The sequence below is a fragment of the Chiloscyllium plagiosum genome, chromosome 5 (assembly GCF_004010195.1).
Source record: "Chiloscyllium plagiosum isolate BGI_BamShark_2017 chromosome 5, ASM401019v2, whole genome shotgun sequence".
In the NCBI taxonomy this organism is placed as follows: Eukaryota; Metazoa; Chordata; class Chondrichthyes; order Orectolobiformes; family Hemiscylliidae; genus Chiloscyllium; species Chiloscyllium plagiosum.
The window spans coordinates 25,431,722-25,453,980 of record NC_057714.1 but is presented as its reverse complement, the minus strand read 5'-3'; the positions used below and the strand labels follow the sequence as shown (position 1 = coordinate 25,453,980).

General features: G+C 38.4%; 1 protein-coding gene across 1 annotated transcript in view; it reads right to left on the bottom strand.

Annotated features, from left to right (window-relative positions):
* LOC122549768 (aryl hydrocarbon receptor-like) overlaps positions 1-22,259 on the bottom strand; it is a 187,566-nt gene that overhangs the window by 18,356 nt on the left and 146,951 nt on the right. Inside the window, exons 6-10 of the mRNA XM_043689763.1 lie at positions 17,629-17,759; positions 10,335-10,537; positions 6,248-6,357; positions 4,905-5,046; positions 612-2,523 (exon numbers count right to left, since the gene is read on the bottom strand). Coding sequence (XP_043545698.1) covers positions 612-2,523; positions 4,905-5,046; positions 6,248-6,357; positions 10,335-10,537; positions 17,629-17,759 — 2,498 coding nt within the window. The remainder of the gene's footprint in view (positions 1-611; positions 2,524-4,904; positions 5,047-6,247; positions 6,358-10,334; positions 10,538-17,628; positions 17,760-22,259) is intronic.

Below are 22,259 nucleotides of genomic sequence, written 5' to 3'. Positions count from 1 at the left end.
ATTTGAGGGTGACTGAGGTCACAATCAGACTCCTCTGAATACTTCTGCAACACAAACTCTCAACCAGGATGACGTTCAGTGTCAACTGAGGTGTTAGTGAGGGAAATCTGTGTAGGTGCTGTTTTAGTACACAAATTACAGTCACAGCTCTAATTCCACTGCACTGAGAAAAAAAACAACTTTGAAACCATCGTTTCCCTCCCTTGGAGAATGTCATCTCATTAATTTTTTTAACAAGTTTATAAGGTACATATGTTGCTAAAAGGGATTGACAAAGTAGATGCAGTGTGGATGTTGAAAAAGAGGTCATGGTTTTAGGCTAAAGGCTGAGATGAGGAGAAACTACTTCTCTCGAAGAGTTGTGAATTTGTGTAATTTATCACCCGTGTGGTGGACACTGAGTAAATTTTAGGAGAAGATAGATTTTTAATTAGTAACCAGGTTGAAGGCTTACGGGGGGCAGGAAGGAAGTGGAGTTAAGGCCGAGATTAAATCAGCCATGGTTGTATTGAATGGTGAGGTAGCTTAAGGAGCTGAATTGCTTACTCCTGCTCTTACGTCTTATGTTAACCTTGCCAGAAATACCTACATCACATGAAAAGTATATTTACCTTGGTTAAAATAGGCTGTTGACCTGAGCTTGTAGCATTGAGTTGCACAGTATTCACACAGGACAAATCATTTTCTGTTAAACATGGGATCACTGACATGGCACCAGTATAACATGTTTCTGGTGTAATTAGGTCAATTAATGGGTTTACTGCAGTATAATCCGGTGTTTCTGAATGTTGCTCCACATAGTCCAAGTAGTCTTCTAAACCATTAACTGCAGCACCATCCTGTGTACGAAAGCCACCTACTGGCATTTCTACTTGAATGAAGTCAGATGGCTGACTTGCGACCTGCTGGTACAATAGAATGTCTCGCTGATAAGGTGAAGGGGTTGCATTAAGTTCAGATTTGTACTGGAGCCCTGATGCTGTGCTGTCTATACAAGAGAAACCACACTGCTTTTCCTGATCATTGGTTATTTTCCTATTCTCAGAGCTCCATTTTGTAAACAGTCCGTTAACTTTCATGTGTTTCATTTTCTGGCATAACTGCAACTGCTGTACCTGCTGCTGGTGTTGTGATGGAGGTTGCAGCTGCTGATAATGTTGCGATGGAGGTTGCAGCTGCTGATAATGTTGCGATGGAGGTTGCAGCAGCTGCTGTTGCTGTTGCAATGGACGTTGCAGCTGCTGGTGCTGTTGTTGCAATGGACGTTGCAGCTGCTGCTGGTGTTGTGATGGAGGTTGCAGCAGCTGCTGCTGGTATTGTGATTGAGGATGCAGCAGCTGCTGCTGGTGTTGTGATTGAGGCTGCAGCAGCTGCTGCTGGTGTTGTGATTGAGGTTGCAGCAGCTGCTGGTGCTGTTGCGATGGAGGTGGCAGCAGCTGCTGGTGCTGTTGCGATGGAGGTTGCAGCAGCTGCTGGTGTTGCATTGGAGGTTGCAGCAGCTGCTGCGGGTTTTGTGATGGAGGTTGCAGCAACTGCTGCTGGTGTTGTGATGGAGGTTGCAGCAGCTGCTGCTGGTGTTGTGATGGAGGTTGCAGCAGCTGCTGCTGGTGTTGTGATGGATGTTGCAGCAGCTGCTGCTGGTGTTGTGATGGAGGTTGCAGCAGCTGCTGCTGGTGTTGCATTGGACGTTGCAGCTGCTGCTGGTACTGTTGCGTCAAAGATTGCAGTGGCTGGTGGTACTGCTGTATTTGGGATTGCTGCTGTTGAGGACAAGGCTTTGCTGAGACTGGTTGCTGCTGAAGGTGTTCCATTGGAAGCTGTTGCTGTAGCATGCAACTTGAGCTTGAATGCAGTGGTTTCTGTTGCATGCAACTCGAATACATACAGTCTGACCGCTTTTTCAGTGATTCCTGGATATATGTTAGTATTTCATCATTCAGTGTAATATTATTTATATCTCCAGTCTCATCCCAATTAACCCTCAGGAATGTCTCGTCCTGCGATATGAGATCAAAGTCTTCCAGCCCAATATCAAGGTTTTTCATAGTGTTATAAAGCTCGCTGCCAATACTATTTACTAAAACATCTACATTTTCCTCAGGAGCAGGAAAAGACTTCTGTGGCTGAACACAGTTGGTAATTTCCATCTTCTCAATGCTGGTACCTTCACTAAATAGAATCTCTTCCCAATCACTAGGAAAGAAATCACTTAATTCTGTTTCTTCACTCTTATTAAAAAGGGTTCTTTCAAAGCTGAAGTTCTGAATTTGTGAAGGGGCAGATACATAGACTGATTTATCCTGGCTCAACACTGCCCCTAGAAGAGAATCTGGATCTAATGATTCTGGTCTTCTTGGTGTTCCTGCTATAGCTCTTGCAACATTTTCTTTGGTTTTATGAAATGCAGGATCCATTAATCCAAGGATTGAACAATTTCCTTCATATAGCAATGCCTCTCCAGTTGCAAAATTAAAAGGCAACTGCAAGGTTCGTTTTTGTAAATTTTCTTCCCCTTCTTCTTTCCTGAATAGGAACAGAAATCCACTTTTCGTCATAAACATGTATTGCACATCCAAAAGCTTACTTTGTTTTTTAATAGAATTGAGCCCTCAAAAGTGCTAGATTAAAAATATAATTTAAATCTTAAAAATATAGACTAATAGTTTTCAGAATTTCACAATTAAGAAATTAACTTTAAATTCTTAATGCTAATTAAAATAAAATCATCTCAATGGAGCAGAAAGGCGGAGGTTAAAAGTATTGGGACAAAATAATTTAAAAGATAAATACTGCTTGACATGATATTCACTTTTTTGGTGCTTTGATTAAATGACTATTTTACCCAATGGGTCTGGTAAAGGGCTGCCTTGATGCATGGCATATATTCAGATATATCATCTTTATTTTTATGAATTCAGTTGTTTGGATTACTTTTCTAAAGAAGCTAAAGCTTTAACTCCAATGATTGTTCCAATTTTTTAACAAATTAAATCTATTAGCAAATTGGAAATTGAATATGATCATTTAAATTCAATTTAGTGTCAATTTGGAATTAAAGATATAGAGCTGTTTGCAAAATATTTTATAGATTACCATAATTCTCAGAAAAAAACATTTTTAAAAAATCAGCCGACACATCAACCAGCTCCAAAACATAAATATACCTGCCACAGTGCTTCAGTAAAAATTAGAAATTAGTTCTATGTATTATAATTGTCAAATGAAAGCCAACACGACTTCAGTAAGGGAATTCTAGGGGAAAAATACCATTGTTCCCAGGAATCTTCAGGAGCAAGCTTTATACTTTTCCATTAAGAAAGGTTATACTTGGGAAAGAAAAATCCCAGGGCTTAGTGCTTCTGCAGTTACCATCTTGTAATTATCCATCCATTAAAATGATTTAACCAAAACTAGTGGTAAAGGCGAAAGCAGAAATCTATGACGAAAGATCGTCTGATTGTTCAGTTACAGCCCCACAATTTGAGAGATTTACAGCCAATTTTGTGGAAGGATGCAAAAACTCCATCAGCCTCCTGATGACTTATTCCTGGTTATAGATAGACTTACATGCAGAACAATCAGGTATTCCTCGTCAAGGCAAATCTTTATGTCTCTCATATTAATATGCAAAAGTCAACCCACTATCAATAATAACAATAGGAGATAAGACAACTTGGGATGGATTCATTATTATAGGGTTTGTGCTTGAAGCTATCCTTCTCTTTGGAGGTTAAAGTCTCACTTGCTGAAGAAGTCCTATGAAAGGACTCTGAGTAGCTTTATTTAATTTCTCATTGGTGTCTCCAGAAAACAAAATTGCCCCTAAACAAGAACTTTAATTAGCCATTAACTGAAATTAAAAATTACAATGCCATTGTGGTAATGAACGCCTGGAGACTGGGACAGAATACAATTAAATGTTACTCTGTAGCTGGTTGTATTACACCTGATTTGGAAGCAATTTGTGCTGAATCTGGGTGCCTGCTATAAGCATAAGCATTCCTCACCTTTAGACTGATGAAGTATAACCAATAAACAAAACAGAGATTTATTACAAGTGGTGGGAAAAATATTTATGGTCCTGGTTGATTTGTTTAGATAAAGAGGCGGAAGATCAAATGCTTTAAATGCATGTAGTACTGTGTGCAATTTTGGTATCTTTACTTAGGAAGGATATTACTGCTATGGGGGACTGCAATGGAAGAAGTGCAATAAGCATTCAACAGATATATTGCTAGGATGATGGGACTGTCCTGTGAAGAGAAATTGGGAAGACTGGGTCTATATTCTCTAAAGGTTTAAATGAGACAATCCATTGAAACCTTCAAAATATTTGAAAGGATAAACAGAGTAGACACTGTCCCCAGTTAAGGAGTCTAGAACCAGGGAGTATGATTTCAAAATAAGTGGGAAACCACTTTGGGCTGACATGAGGAAATTGCTTAACTTTAATCTGAGCTTTGTAAGTCCTTAACATTCATTATTCTCGAGGGCTGTGGAATCTAAATCATTGAGTATATTTAAAAGTAGAGATTGACAGATCTCAATATACCAATGATGTAAGAGGATATGAGAATAGAATAAGAAAAGGACATTGATCAAATTGAATAGATTGATGGGTTGAATGGCCTACACTTGTTCCTATGGTGCACAGCTGTTAACGACATAGTTTTCTAAATGATTCTTTATTTAATGATACAAGGTTCTATAACATGGAAGGTAAATCATAACAATTAACGCTAAATCAAATGGAGATTGAACACAAGGTGCAAATGCATATAGCTACATTTCCCCAGTGGCTGGAAAAAGATCACAAAAGCTACAAGTCACATTGAGTAATTCGCTTAGCCATCAAAAGCTCAACAAACTGCTGAATTTCAAAGCCAATATCTGCCAGTACTTACGTGAGGGGTCTTTGTGTAGCTATAATATAATCTGGCTTCCCATTTTTGTATCCCAATCGTGCATTTGCTTGCACCCAAGTCCATCCATTTTCCTTGGTCAAAAGCCTGAAAACAGTCATTCCACTTTCCCCTGTCTTCATCACTAAACGTGGAAAGCAGAGAGGAAAATAATTGATCAGCTTGCCTCTCAATGCTGAAATAGTGCTTTAGTAACTAATCTGGCTAACAAATCTGCATGCTGAAATTTGAGGTGGTAAGTAAATAATAAATAAAATTGTTATGTGCCATTTAATGTGAAGTAAAACCAGAACTGTAACATTTTCTCATCCAACAAGGCAACAATATGGCTTTCCTAACATAACATGGACTATGTACGTCTTTATGTACTTCCATTCCTGATAAAGGGCTTTTGCCTGAAACATCGATTTTCCTGCTCCTCAGATGCTGCCTGACCTGCTGTGTTTTTCCAGCCACACTCTTGACTACTTCCTTATAGACGAGCAAAAAAAATCCTGCATATTTAATTCTGATAATTAGAATGAAGTGCAGTTTTAGTTAAATTAGTATATTTACTTAAGCAGTCAAATGAAAATGAACGCATTTCTCTACAAGGATCAATTAGGAAATTATCTAGAGCCACTTTATTAACAGAATTCATGCTTGGTATGAAGACTGCCTCAGATGGTAGTGTTATGACAGCACTAAAAAAAGTGTAGAGCATTCTAAACTGTTGTAAGCAATTGGAAAATCTGTTCCTCAGATGTCTGAAAGATTTATGATTTAAACGTTTATCATTTTTAGAGTTTGGATTTTAAACTAATGACACATGCGTTATTACTGCTGTGAAGGCTTTCATTGAAATAAAACCTAGATCAGAGTAGGAAACCTCTGAAAGGTTAATGGAAAATTGTTTACTTTTGTAGTGATTTATAATAGGTATTGAAGGCCATCAACTTGTTTTCGGTTCAGACCAATGAAGGACTGATTTTAGTTTGGAAACAGAAAATGGGGGAAAGAGATTGGGAGGGAAGGGGGAAGGGAAGCAATTTGGAGTCCAGGAGAGGGATAGTGTGGTGGGTGGTGTGAAAGAGAGGGAACATTGAAAAGGGAGGGGGTTGAGGGGACGGTGGTGAGATGGCGGATAATAAAGAGGCTATTATGAAGAAGGTAGGCTGAATGCATTACAAATAGCTGAATTTGGATCAATTTTATTTGTATGAAGAGTTAAAGTCTCCTATTCAAGGATGATAGAACTCCAATATGAACTACTGGATAAACGTGTGGAATTTTCCAGATGAAAACAAAAAAAAGTGTAACAACATGAAACTGGATCGTGTACTTACTTCGGACATGATTTTCTGCACAATACATCATGTCAGCTGCATGAATAAATTGATAGCCACTTCCTCGCATACATAATTCTGTGTCAGTATAACCCAGCACTATCTTCCCTCTGCAAAATAAAGTACAAAATTCTGTAGTATAATTGCAATTTTAAAAAAGTATTAAAGGATTGTTCCCTCGATTATAACATGCATAAACATATTGGTATGTAATGAGCCTTGCCAGAAATTTTCTGACATATGAGAGGTATGGAAGTTTTGGATAGGAGTGAACAATTAAAGTGGAATAAAAAACATCAGTAATTAACTTCCAACAGCTTCACATTCAGTACCAGTTGTCAACATAACTCAGTAATTCCTATTTAATAATTATGCATATTTTATGCTGTGCTGTAAAAGACATGGATTATAAATTACATGGATGATAAATTTAAAGGAAACAAATTTAACAATTAAATGGGATTAATAGTATATTATATCAAAAGCTATGACAATATTGTCATTATTGAAGAAGAATCCTGTGCCATTTCATATTTGCCTGGCTCTTTCAGCTGGGAAACATGAGAAATATTAAGCAATCTCTGAAACAGTATTGTTAAAATTCAATGTAAACTGAAAATCAGTGCTTTGTTGTATATTAAATCACACTTTTAACAATCATACTAAATATACTCCAACATATTTTTGAAACGAATTGTTCTTCCAGTGCTTCTGTCTAATTGGAAAGATGAAAGTTTAATGTAATATAATTAATTGTGCCTATAATACAATTGTTAAATACAATAAACAAATATGCCCGATATCGACTATTTATCAAAGGCAGTTAAGTTACTAGAAGCAGAACTGGAGAATGATAGCAATAACAGTAGTAACTTGTGCTGCAACTTTAACACCGAAAAATTATCAAAGACTGCTTTGAGGGTAACAAGAAAAAGATAGAGGCTAAGCTAAAGTAAGGAAATTAGAATAGGTCAAATAATACCCAGTATAAGAGCTTTCCAGAGGAGAAATGATAAGATTTAGATGTTTGAATAGAATACAGCAAAAATAGTTCAGAGTTTTTACTAATAGATTGAAGGGGAAAAGGAAAGCCAAAGGATGTTGTTAACTAGGAAGGTGGGGGACAGTGGAGGGCAGATTGGTACAGTATAATTGACATTTATATAAGAGGGGATGCAAAGTTGCTGAAGCAAATGTCATGGAGTGATTTGAAAGTGAGAAGGAAGAGTTTAATTTAAACATTTTAGGGAAGAAGAAATTATTAGAAGTACATAAAGATTTACTGCAAAATAGGATGTCCGTGTCCCTGACAGGGAAAACTTGGAAGGTCAGTGGTAAAGGAGTAAAGTTTATTACAGGGTTCAGAACATGATTACTTTGTTCTTGCCGATGCTCAATTATGGAAAATTTATTCCATCCGAGATCTAATACCAGGCAACCAGCCTGAAAGCACACAGATAATTACTGGGATCAAAGCAATTGGAGAAGTACAGCAAGTTGTCAACGTGTATATAGAAGTTGGCTCCAGGCCTTTGCAGATTTGATCCTCTCTAAAAGCAAAGAAATAGAAAAGGAGGGAACTACAGACATGTAAATATCAAGTTCCTTTTTTGATGCTGCAATAAACGGGCAGTGGAACCAGAAAGTAACAACAAAGCAAGGAGTTAACAGCATGAAAAGCAGCACAGGGGTCAAGGAGGAACTGACAATTGCAGTTACGGTCATACTGTAGATCAGCAGAAATTTGGCCAGCATATCGTCAGTGTTGAGGGCAGGTTGGAACTATGATTGGAAGGCACTGAATAGAGAACAATGTAAGGAAGGGTGAAAACACTTGAGAGGGAAGAAAATGAATAAACTCAGCTTCCTGGTTTTTGGTATGTCCAATTTGGTTTCTAAAAGTCAGAAGAGGATGCAAAGAAGGATAAAGTGATGTACGTTTCAAAATTGGAGATCAAAAGAACAGAACAATTTAGAATTACAAGATAATTACATTTTTTCATTAAAAAATAAGCAGAATTAAAGCTGTTTTCAGCCTGTCACACTCTGTCTTTTACCTGCTGATTTATTAAGTAAATATTTATTTAAAGAATCATCAAAGTCTGACGGAATGCCAATGGATTGCCATTGTTCCACTGTTCAATATTTGCTTTCTGACATTCTCCTGTAGCTTTATGCTCTAAATTTTCACCACCAAAAACTACTCTATGGTACTTTTTTTGTTTTATACCCACTTTTGCTTCTCTTCTCTCTTTTATTAAATGGTGCAGGCATTTAAAAGTTACAGGCTCATGCTTGCTCCATGCTCACGCATTTGCTCCAAACAAAAATCAATTTTACTTCTTGGGGGCTTTAAAAAAAATTCTGAATCATTTCAGTAAAAGGAAATGGCAGCATCAGCAAATATATGGATACGAGAAGAAGTGGATTCATGGCTTAACGTACAAAGCATTTTTTTTGTGTCTGTGTCTGTATTTTGTTCTAAGAGCATTTTCTTAAGCTGGGTGATGTCCTTTGAGAAGCTTCCAAACTATTTTTTTTGACAGAGGGGAGATACCGTGCGTTAGTGCAGATCTGTAGCCTTCAATTTTGGTTGTAACTTCAGCTCTGAACTCACACAATTGATGAATGACTATTTGGATAAACAGACTTTATAAAAACACACTCTTGTTCCTAAACTAACTAGCTGTCACCATTAGCTTTTAGTGCTCACTTACTGCTTACATGATACAGTTTGTCCTTTTTCAAATGTTAGTCTGAATAACATTTGCCAGACAATACACATTGTCTGAATTTGTTACTAATGTTACTATGCATTATGCACACAAAGCTGACTACACTGACTCCATTAACAGAGAGTGTGACTGAAGGTGAGGCTACTAACTTTCTACTGAAACGTCATGCAAGATATCATGTAACTGCCTTAAAAGGTACAGGCCATCTGGTCTAGCCTATATACCATAATACAGCACACATTACGATCCAACCTCAAGAATTTATCAATCCTTTTCAAGAAAGACCATTATGTATTCAATTGCGCTACGTCCAGTAGTCAGCTGTTCCAAAAAAGAAACAAATACTGCCTACTCTTAACATTATGTTTATCCCACATGGTTCCCTTAATTATATTTACTAAATCCGTGTGGTTCCAAACTAATTAACTCTCCCCAAGTCCATCTTCTTAGTTTACAGATTCAGGTTAAGATGTTATATATGGTTTAGTTTTGCAACATTTTGTAAGTATTAATAAATTGGACAAGAATTCTGTACCTAGGCACCTTTGTATCTAAGATGACTCTGTAATTGGTGACTTGTAAACTTTTCATTGTACTCATGAGTACATGACAATAAACCTAATTCAAATATTGATTTGGTGCCCTCTGAATGCTTTGGGAGGTACACGTTGAGAAATCATAAGCATACAACAAATGATTTTAAAAGCTTTGTAGACTTAATTTCTTGGTACTTTTAAGAGACTGTATATTGTGAGGTTGTGACCATTGAGCCTTTTTGATCTGCAGTATCTCCTGGCAATGCATTCATTATTTCTTGCTCTTTGATGTCCCAGCTATGGCTTCTTTGGTTCCGTGCCTGTTTTTGAAAATTATCAAAAAATTGTGGATCCCAATCTAACATCAAATACTTGAGCACAAAAGTTAGGCTGACTCTCTACTGCAATACTGAGAGTCATGTTATAAATGGGAATTAATGATAGATATGCATATCCCAAGTAAATATATGTAATTTTCACAGGATACTGGTTAAAAATTAGCCAAGTGAAATTCCTTAACATCTGGATGTAGAGTCCCCTGGATTGATGAATTAAAATAGCTTGAATAAAGTTTTAATCTCTTATCTCTTTTGTGACCTAGCAACACTTTGCATTCCCTTTACCTGGATTACTTTGTTTGTGAATGTGTAATGGTTGTTTAATGACTAAACAAAGTTCCTTAGGATAGACAATTCTCAAGTTGCTCAGATATGTGGAACTTTGCATATTGAATAATCCACCATTTATTTATCTAAATTGCTGTTAGTTTTATATCAAAAACTTCTTTCCAAATTTTAAGTAAATAAAATCACTCACTTAGCATCGCAGCCCATTGGTGTGAAGTCTAGTTTGTGCTTAGTTCTGAAAATGAAATTTTTGGTTCGGATCTCCAGGATGGATGGAGGTTGCAGAGGTGTTGCTATTGCAAACAAAGCCAACTGTGGAGGGATGCAAGAGCCATCTTTTCCCTTCATGTTCTGCTCATAAAGAAATTTGAGTCTGCCTTGGAAATTCATGGCCTTGGGTGAATAAATTCAGAAATCGGTTATTACACTTGCAATATGTTTCAGATCATTTTGTTTGTAGCTGATGAAAGGGTATTAGAAACTTAAGAACCCAGCATGCTGCATCATAACATGTGTTAGCATTCAATAGCAAGTCAGTCGATATAAAGGTTAGAGTAAAGGGCAATGCATTATAAACTATAATAAATTAACAAAATGGTTTCAATATGTAATATTAACTAGAAAATTAATTTATTTAAGGGATGCCATAACTTATGTGGGTAGGATCAGAGAATCTCAAATTAGTCAACACCAAAATAAAGCTCAATTAATTAAGCCTTTTATAGATTTCAAAGAATTCATATATTTTTAATCTTCGAACAGCTGCAAACATTTTCAACAGACAACTATAATGCCGCACATCAGAAAGTAGAGCTCCAGAAATATTCAAACACCTTGTTCCAATAAAACACGGATCATGTTTTATTAGAACAAAATTCATTATTTTTAAGTGTTCACCAATATTAAAGTATCCATGAAAAGAACTCCATGTGAATTTACAAAACACACAATTACTATACAGACACTTCATTATTACTATCTTCATTATTGTACAAATAGATGCATTATTATCCAAGAGTCTAGATTACAGTGGTGCTGAAAAAGCACAGCAGGTCAGGCAGCATCTGAGGAGCAGAAAAATCGACGTTTCGGGCAGAAGCCCTTCATCATATTATTCAAGTCAATTTGTCATTGAAATGCATGAATTGAATTTATATACATAAGTATTACTTTACTCTCAAAACTAGAACTTTAAGGCCATTTGCAACAAATACATTGGGTTGAAATACAGTTGCAAAAAAACCAAGGGACTATTGCTATAATTAGACAGTGATGTAGTTCAATGTCTATGCAATATGCTTACAATACCACTGAAAAATGTTCAAGTTAAAGGTTCAAAGACCCCCCATTGAAACTAATATTAGCATTCTGAGGGCATGTAAGATTTTTATTATTTTAAAACCAGTTTCTAAATAAAGATGAAGAGGCATGGATAGGATAAATAGACAAACTCTTTTCCCTGGGGTGGGGGAATCCAGAACTAGACGGCATAGGTTTAGGGTGAGAGGGGAAAGATATAAAAGAGACCTAAGGGTCAACTCTTTCATGCAGAGGGTGGTATTGTGTATGGAATGAGCTGTCAGAGGAAGTGGTGGAGGCTAGTACAATTGCAACATTTAAAAGGCATCTGGATGGGTGTATGAATAGGAAGGGTTTGGAGGGATATGGGCCGGGTGCTGGCAGGTGGGACTAGATTGGATTGGGATATCTGGTTGGCACGGACGAGTTGGACCGAAGGGTCTGTTTCCATGCTGTACATCTCTATGATGCTATGACTCTAAAGGGAGTCATGTGACCTGTTCTTCAGTCTGAGAGCAAGCCTGGATGGATTGAAATCGAAGGAAGGCTTAGGTTGCTTTACTAAGAAGGTGAAGACAAAGACAATGGCCTACGTGTTTACAATCAGTATACTCTCAAGAGATGTGTTGAAGGAACCAGAGTGTAAAGCATTATAGAACATAGTACAGTACAGCACAGAACAGGCCCTTCAGCCCACGATGTTGTGCCGACCATCGATCCTCATGTATGCATCCTCAAATTTCTGTGACCATATGCATGTCCGTAGTCTCTTAAATGTCCCCAATGACCTTGCTTCCACAACTGCTGCTGGCTTCGCATTCTCTGTGTAAAGAACCCGCCTCTGACATCCCCTCTATACTTTCCTCCAACCAGCTTAAAACTATGACCCCTCGTGTTAGCCATTTCTGCCCTGGGAAATAGTCTCTGGCTATCGACTCTATCTATGCCTCTCATTATCTTGTAAAACTCAATTAGGTCCCCTCTCCTCTTCCTTTTCTCCAATGAAAAAAGTCCCAGCTCAGTCAACCTCTCTTCGTAAGATAAGCCCTCCAGTCCAGGCAGCATCCTGGTAAACTTCCTTTGAACCCTCTCCAAAGCATCCACATCTTTTCTTTAATAGGGCGACCAGAACTGGACGCAGTATTCCAAGTGCGGTCTAACCAAAGTTTTATACAGCTGCAACAAGATCTCACGACTCTTAAACTCAATCCCCCTATTAATGAAAGCCAAAACACCATATGCTTTCTTAACACCCCTGTCCACTTGAGTGGCCATTTTAAGGGATTTATGTACCTACACACCAAGATCCCTCTGTTCCTCCACACTGCCAAGAATCCTATCTTTAATCCTGTACTCAGCTTTCAAATTCGACCTTCCAAAATGCATCACCTCGCATTTATCCAGGTTGAACCCCATCTGCCACCTCCCAGCCCATCTCTGCATCCTGTCAATGTCCCGCTGCAGCCTACAACAGCCCTCTATACTGTCAACGACACCTCCAACCTTTGTGTCATCTGCAAACTTGCTGACCCATCCTTCAATCCCCTCATTCAAGTCATTAATAAAAATTACAAACAGTCAAGGCCCAAGGGCAGAGCCCTGTGGAACACCACTCACCACTGACTTCCAGGCAGAATATTTTCCTTCTACTACCACTCAGTCTTCTGTTGGCCAGCCAATTCTATATCCCGATAGCTAAGTTCCCCTGTAACCCATTGCTCCTGATCTTCTGAATGAGCCTACCATGGGGAACCTTATCAAATGCCTTGCTGAAGTCCATATACACCACATCCACAGCTCGACCCTCATCAACCTTTCTAGTCACATCCTCATAGAACTCGATAAGGTTTGTGAGGCATGACCTGCCCCTCACAAAGCCGTGTTGACTGCATTTAATCAAGCCATGCCCTTCCAGATGGTCATAAATCCGATCCCTCAGAATCCTTGCTAACACCTTGCAGACGACAGAGGTGAGACTTACTGGTCTGTAATTGCCGGGGATTTCCCTATTTCCTTTCTTGAAGAGAGGAATTACATTTGCCTCTCTCCAGTCCTCAGGTACGACTCCAGTGGAGAGCGAGGATGCAAAGATCTTCGCAAGTGGCGAAGCAATCGCATTTCTCGTTTCCCAAAGCAGCCGAGGACAAATCTGGTCCGGGCCTGGTGACTTGTCAATCTTAATGTTTGACAAAATTTTCAGCACATCAGCTTCCTCTATCTCTATCCATTCCAGCATGCACACCTGCTTTTCAAAGGTTTCATTCACCACAAAGTTTGTTTCTTTCGTAAAGACAGAAGCAAAAAACTCATTTAGGGCTTCCCCTACCTCCTCAGACTCCACACACAAGTTCCCTATGCTATCCCTGATCGGCCCTACTCTTTCTTTGACCATTGTCTTATTCCTCACACAAGTGTAAAATGCCTTTGTGTTCTCCCTAATCAGTTCTGCCAAGCCTTTCTCGTGCCCCCTCCTGGCTCTCCTCAGACCATTTTTGAGCTCCTTCCTCGCCTGCCTGTAATCGCCTGGAGCTGAATTTGACCCTAGCTTCCTCCACCTGATGTAAGCTACCTTCTTCCTTTTGACGAGAAGCTCCACCGCTCTCGTCAACCAAGGTTCCTTTATCTTACCACTTCTTGCCCGTCTCAGAGGGACATATCTATTCATCACTCACAACAACTGTTCCTTAAACAGTCTCCACATGTCTATAGTGCCTTTACCATGGAACAATTGCTCCCAGTCCATGCTTCCTAACTCATGTCTAATCGCATCATAGTTTCCTCTTCCCCAATTAAATATCCTCCCATTTTGCCTAATCCTCTCCTTCTCCAAAGCTATGTAGAATATAAGGCAGTTGTGGTCACTATCACCAAAATGCTCTCCTACCACAAGAATTGATACCTGCCCTGGCTCGTTTCCGAGCACCAAGACTAGAATGGCCTCTCCCCTCGTCATTATGTTGTGAAATTGTCCTTTCACTTCTAAGATGAAAGGGATTTGATGCCAAGATTAACTAATTCGCCTTGTTTCTGGGTAGAAATGCTAGAGGTGATATATTTGCAATCTGGAATCTGGTGAATTGAAAGTTAACCAGCAATTTTACTCTCTTTGCTGTCACTGGGACATAGGCAATCAGACCTAGGGTACTTCTCAGTTTTTGGTTCTAATATTTTTTTCTCATAATGGTGATTGCTTCAGCTCCACCTTCCTCTTTAACTCTTGATTTTTAAGGACACTCAGAATTTTATTTTGTTTGATGTACTGCTAAGATAAAGACAAAACAACAGTTCAACACTTCTGTCATTGTCTTGTTTTTCATTGTTAGCTCACCAATCCCTTGTTCGCTGGAACCAATATTCACTTCCTTTTAACTACTTTTAGAAACTCTTACTAACTAGATGTGTGGCATGTAAATCGGAAAGAGGAGTACTGAAGAATTAAGATCTTGGGAGAGTTAATTACCTGAGGACAGAGAACAGAGGAGAACATAGTAGTGAGAAAGAATAAAGAGAAATTGGGTAAAAAGGAATGAAGAGATTGATAGCAGTAACCAAAACACACATGGAAAGGTTGCAAAGGCAGTCAAGTTAAAAATTTACTTCATATAAATAACTAATTGGAATAATGAATCGAGAGCAGGCCATTCAGTCCCTTGAACCAGTTCTATCATTCTAGATCATCCACCTCAACACCATTTTCATGAACTATTACAAAATCCCTTGATGTCATTGGTTTGAAGAAATCCATGTGTGTCTGTCCTGAACATATTGACTGACCTTTCATGTCCCTTGGGTCATGCAGAATTCCAAAGATTCTCTACTGTCTGGGTAGAGAAGTTCCTTCTTATTTCAGTCATGGGCTGAGGAGGTGAGGTATCGGTGAAACACTGGATTTAAAATTAAGGTTATACAATGCTGCAGCTGTTAAACCAACGACAAATTTGCTGATGACATGCTAAAATATGTAACAGCCTTTTGCAGCAATACCACCAATTGATTCAGTTTCTCTCTCTACACTTGCTATTAGAACTGGCATTTCATTTCTGCTCCACATTTTTCTGTGTTTGATCGTGGAAACAAATCTTTCCAAAGTCACTTCCCTCTGTAATCACAAATTCTCAATTATGATGCCGTTCACCATTAATTCACCAGCAGCAGGAACTGTTGATGTGTTAAATTGGACGTTCACCACTGCTTTTGCATTTATCCCCACTCAAACTATTACTGTTATTTACTATAATCCTGCCTCCTAATCACTTCTCATCAGGATATAGAAAATACAATTGGTGAACAAATGGCTCAATTATTTGTCACTAAATCAAAGCTAAGAGGGTAAGGAAAGAATCTGCTATGATTGGAATGAATGTTCTTGTGGTTAAGCTGCGCAAATAGTTTCTTTCAAAACCTAAGTGTATGTGTTGGAAGCTTGAGGAAATGTTCATTTGTTCAAAATGAGAAAATGGTGTGTTCTGTTGTCATTGAAAGATTGTGGAATTAATAATCCCATACCCATAAAGGAAATTTAATTTACTGTGCGTGAATTCAATATAACTGTTAGAAAATGAGACATAAAGGGTGGAATCTTACTTTCCCTAACAGGAGGGATAGTGGCTGAATGGGATGACATTGTCATCAAGTAGTATGAGTTGCCTTCTCACTACCACAGAAAATAAGGTCTAGTTAGGTATACATCCATTGGCATCATGTAATCAGTTGAGACCCTCAAATGGTCTTTGGTCAATTAAGGTCCACTTCATGCCACAACTGCCAACAACTCCATTGCTAGTGGGTAAGAATACTGACAGTCTTCCTGACTGGTATAAGTATTTGGATCAGAGTCCTTGATCTTTCCCAACTTGTGAATGATCAGAAGGCAAGCATGTGTGCCAGGGAATGGCTGCTGATAAACATCATCTATTCTTCCTTCTGACCACACTCCTTCTGCCTGCCACCCCTGGACTTCTATGTTGATGTGCCAACAACAGCCTTGACCTTTGAAAGCACTATGACCTATTGTTATTTCTAGCCCGATTGGCCAACAACTTCAGGTAGGGCAGGGTAACACGGTTCCGGGAAGTGAGTGCAGTGAAAAATCCACCAACTAACTATTAATGGATCTGATAGGCATGAGGTCCGGCGAGTGAGTAATTGAGAGGCATCATCCCTGTTTTACTTATCCCACCACATTTAGATCAAAATGCAGAACATTCCATGCAATGAGAGGGGAACAAAGATTGGATTGAGAACAAGAAAAGAGGGGAGAGTTGGAGAGAATGGCTGGGGCAGTGAGAGACACAGATGAGGCAAAGTAAAAGAGGGGCAAAAAAAAACTTTCACATGATGAATATTTCTAACAATTAAAAGTTGAAGAAATGAGACTCCACATTTGTGAAAGAGTTAATTTTCATTGCTAAAGAGTGTGGCTTGCAGTAATCACAGAATCACACAGTACAAAAGAGACCCTTTAGCCTATCAAGTCTGCACCACCAAAAATACTTATACTTAAAGGTTACTTCGACTGAAATGGACAAGACTAAATTTTCAGTGCTGAATTTAGTTTTGCTTATTAAGTAAATGTAGCAACATCATGCCACCCAATGCTTTTACATGTTTAGCAAGGAAAGGAGAAGTTGTGCTAACAGCTGAGCGGAGCATCTCAAATTAACTTTCTGACTTTTACATCTCCTCCTCACATTGTTTCTGTTTCATTTGTGCACAAATGATGGTGAATTTCATTATCCCTATTACCTTTTCAGAAAAATAAAGGCATTGGACCTTTCAATAACGTAGAAACAATTAGATTTATAAAAAAAACACAACTTATGCGAGCATGTTCACTCAGAAATGAATATTAGGTTCAAGTCACATGCTTACTCATCAATTTGTCAACATAGGCTCATACCAAAAATCCTCCTTCAATGCAACTACTTATAGAATTTAAAATGCTTTATTATTGTGAACTTCCAATAATTAACTGCCACGACAAACTTTGTTTTGAAGGCATTTTATCTAGGAAGCATCTCAGCACCCATTAACATTGCAATACAAAAAAAATCATAATGCAAGTGACTGACTTAATTATAAGAGACACTGCACTAAGTGGTTACGGTTTAAACATTTTTCATTGTTAAATAACTTCAAATAAATTTGAACTGTGGAAAAAAGGACAAGGTCAAAAATGACTTTACCAAAAATCCAGAGGAATTATCCAGGAGACATCTTAACCTGCATACAAAATTTCTTTCGAAAAATGGTGAACTTTCTGGAGGAAGTTGTTCAGGACTGTAATGTGTGATTGGTAATGGAAGGCCATTTTCACCTGAATGGAAGATAATGTCACATGCAACAAATTAAGAAGATGGAGACTAAATTAAAAGAAAATTATGTTTATTTCACATATTTTAGAAATTTCAGGAAAATACTGTTTAATGTTCAAAAGTCACCACCCTGCTCCAAGATTAACAGTTACATAATCACCTTATAACTTCCGAGAGGTTATATGGATATCCAACAAGTGCAGGCATCACCCATCAACACCAAAAGTCGAAGTAACAAGACCTGAACAAACTTCCCTCTCTTGTAGAGCATTGTATATAGAACAGTACAACACAGAATTAGGCCCCAGCCCACCATGTCTGCACCAACCGTGATACCATTCAAAACTAATCCCATCTGCCTTTGCTGGCCCATATCCTTCTGTGGCTTGTCTGATCGTGTTTGTCTAAAATGCTCTTAAATATTGCTATCCTATCTGTTTCTACCACCTCCTCTGACAGTGAATTCCAGGCACCTCTGTGTAAAGAAAAACTTGCCTCACACATCTCCTTTAAACTTTCCTATTCTTACCTTAAAACAATGCATCTTAGTATTTGATACTTGTACCCTGGGAAAAAAGACTCAGATTAACCACCCTATCCATGCCTCATAATTTTAGATACTTCTACTGGGTCACCTCTCAGCCTCTGACATGTTAGTGAAAACAATCCTAGTTTGTCCAGTCTCTTTTTATAGCTAATACACTCCAAACCAGGCAACATCCTGGTAAACCTCTTTTATATCCTCTCCAAAGCCTCCACATTCTTCCTATAGAGTGCGGATCAGAACTGCATGTAATACTTCCAATGTGGCATAACTAAAGTCTTATATAGCTTAAACATGACTTGCCAACTTTTCCACTTATGCCTTGACTGCTAAAGGCAAGCATACCATACGCTTTCTTGATCACCTTAACCATTTTGTTGCCACTTACAGGGAGTTAGACTTACACCACAAGATCTCTCTGCACATCAATGCTCCTAAAGTTCCTACCATTCATAGCATACTTTCTTCTTGCATCGGACCTCCCAAAATGCTTCATGTCACACTTGTCCAGATTAAGCTCCATCTGCCATTTCTCTGCCCAAATTTCTAACTCTTCCTTTGATAACCTTCCTCACTATCCACAACTCCATCAAATTTTACTGCCATCTGCAAACTTACTAATTGAATCACCTACACTTTCATCCAAATCATTTATATATATTACAAACGACAGGGGTCGCAGCATTGATGCTTGTGGAACACCATTGGTCACAGACCTCTAGTCAGAAAAACACCCTACACAACCATCCTTAATCATCTATGACCAAGCCAATTTCATATACAACTTATCCATCAACCCTATGTGTCTTAATCTTCTGGGCCAGCCTACCATGACAGACCTTATCAACACTCTAGTAAAGTCATGTAGACAACATCCACTGCCTTACCCTCATCAATCGTCTTCATCACTTCCTCAAAACACAATCAAGTTTGAGACAAGACCTCCCCCAAACAAAGTTATGCTGACTATTCCTAATAAGTCTATTCTTTTCCAAATAGGAGTAAATCCTGTCCCTAAGAATCTTCTCCAATAATTTCTCTACCATTGATGTAAGGCTCACCCGTCTATAATTTCCTGGAATATCCCTGTTGCACTTAAACAAAGAAACAACATTGGATATTCTCCAGTCTTCTGGAACCTCACCTGTAGCTAAAGAGGATACAATGATCTCTTTTAAGACACCAGCAATCTCCTCCCTTTTCTCTCTCAGTATCCTGAGACCACGGGATATATCTACCTTAATAGTTTTTAAGTCATACAATACTCCTCCTTTTTAATATTGTCATGCCCTAGAATATTAACATACTCCTTCCTAATCTTAGCATGATCTATGTTCTTCCCCTTGGTGAATACCAATGCAAGATACACGTTAAGGACCTCATGCACTTTCTCTGGCTCCACGTATAAATTGCCCCCCCTTATTCTTGAGTCGACCTACATTTTGCCTAATTACCCTGTTTCTCCTAATATATCTATAAAATGCCTCGAGATTCTCCTTAATCCTACTTCCTTAGGACATTTCATGGCTCCTTTTAGTCTTCCTAATTTCTTGTTTAAGCTGTTTACTGCTTCCTTCGCATTCCTCAAGAATCATGTCTTATTTCAGCTTCCTAATCCTTACATATTCTTCCTTTTTCTTTCTGGCTAAACTTTCAATATCGGTTATCCAGGATTCCTAGACTCTTTCCAACCTCATGCTGTTCCTGAATTTCAATCAAATGGCCTTTAAAAGACTTTCGCACATCAGATGTGGATTTACCATCAAACAGCTACCCCCAATCTAATTTCTCTAGTTTCTGTCTAACACTGTTCTAACTAGCCTTCCCCCAATTCAGTACTTTCACCTGGAGACCTGTCTTATCCTTATCCATAATTATGGAATTTTGGCCACTGTCCCCAAAATGCTCCCCCACTGGCCACATTTATGCCCTTACACATGGTCTAATATGATCTCTTCCTTAGTTGGACTATCTGTATATTGTTTCAAGAAACCCTCGTGGATGCACTGAACAAATTCTGCCACATCACAGCTCCTCGCACTAAGGGTGGCACAGTCAATGTTGGGAAGTTAAAATCACCCACTAGAATAACCCTCTCATAACATCAGGTTATAATCCAACAGGTTTATTTTGAAGTACTAGCTTTTAAAGCACTGCTCCTTCATCAGGTAACTAGTTTCCTGATGAAGGAGTAGCAGTCTGAAAGTTAGTACTTCCAAATAAACCTGTTGGACTATAACCTAGTGTCGTGCGATTTTTAACTTTGTCCACCCAGTCCGACACTGGCACTTCAATATTACAGAATAACACTTGTTTTTACATCTTTCCATGACCTACTTACATATCTGTTCCTCAATCTCCCACTGGCTATTGGGCAGCCATTGTGTAACCCTATCACAGTGATTGCATCTTTATCATTCCTGAGTTCAGTCCATACCCAAGATATTCTCTTTTGTATGGGCATCAAGAGATCAAGCCTAGAGTGGGAGAGGGGAGGATGGTGACCTGCAGCGAGATAGTACCGCGGAGGCACAGGGATCAACAAAATCAAATCCAGCGTGGAAGAGAGATCGATCCATCATAGGGAAAGCCAGTGTGGACCGACTGCAGGCCCATGGCTAAAGAAACACTGTCAGTACTACTTTATACTAATAAGACTGCGGTGTTGAATGCTAACTTATTTCTTTATTTTCCAACTCTTTACCTAAGATTTTGTACCTAGGTACCATGTACCTAAAATAGTGCCATGAATAGTGACATTGTAAACTTTTCACTGTACTCCAGTATCCCTGTACTCGATTGCATGTGACAATAAAACGCAATTCTAATTTTAGTGCAGCTGTGACATTTTCCTTCATCAATAATGCAACTCCTCCACCCCATTTGCACCCATTTCTATCATGCCTTAAACATTTAACCCTGGAACATTGAGCTGTCAGTCCTGCTCTTCTCTCAATTAAGTTTCTGTAATGGCTACATCGCAGTACTAATCCAGGCTCTAAGCTCATCTGCCTTACCTGTTAACTCCTTGCATTAAAATAAATACACTTCAGATGGCCAGTCCCATCATGCTCATTAACCTAGTTCTGCCTGCTCTTCTTATTAGACTTTCCAAGTATTAAGCTTTTAAAAAAGTCACATGTAGGTATGGTAAGTATGTAGCAGTTGCATTTTGAGATTCAGATGATGGCAAAAATCATAGTCTATTCCCAACATGATCACCCCAAGTATCTGTAAATCTGCTATCTTCATTCAATCCTTCAGAGTAACTAATGGTTTGATTACAGATTATAGACATTGCTTTCAAGAAAGCAGATTAACAACTAAAAATAGAAGTGCTCTGCAAACAAGTTATAGCATGGAAGAGAATTAATGCCAGATGTTGAGCAGAAAGCTTAAATGGCAACAGAATAAAAAAGCACCACTTTGATGAAGCATAAAGGCACTGCACACAATTTTCTGAAAACTGGAATTTAAATTGATAACTGGCCAATGTTTAATGTAAACTAATGCAAAATACAGTACAGTTCAAGGTTTAGAGAAGGCTAACATATTTTTAAAAATCAGACAATTAACTTAATAGAGAGAGGAAACTTTAATTTATTGGCCTAATGAATGCCCTGGTAATCAGGACATCCTTGGTAAACATTCTCTGATTGACATGAGCACTTAATTCAAATGAGAACTGCATAGTGGACAATACAAAACTGTTGTTGGATAGTTCATGATCACCTTCCTTCCCATCCAATTATATAAGAATTAAAACGCATTCAGTGATTCGAAGAATATTGTCGAGGTCAACCGTGTTTATCAAAAGGAGGTACAAGTGAAAGTTAAAATCTTGATGATACTGGAAACCAAACAAAAAAAATCATAAGTGAATCGGCTTTTGTTGGAGAGAACAGGCAAAACAGTTTGAAAAGAGATGATAGAATGTACAATGTTAAAATAAAGAAAT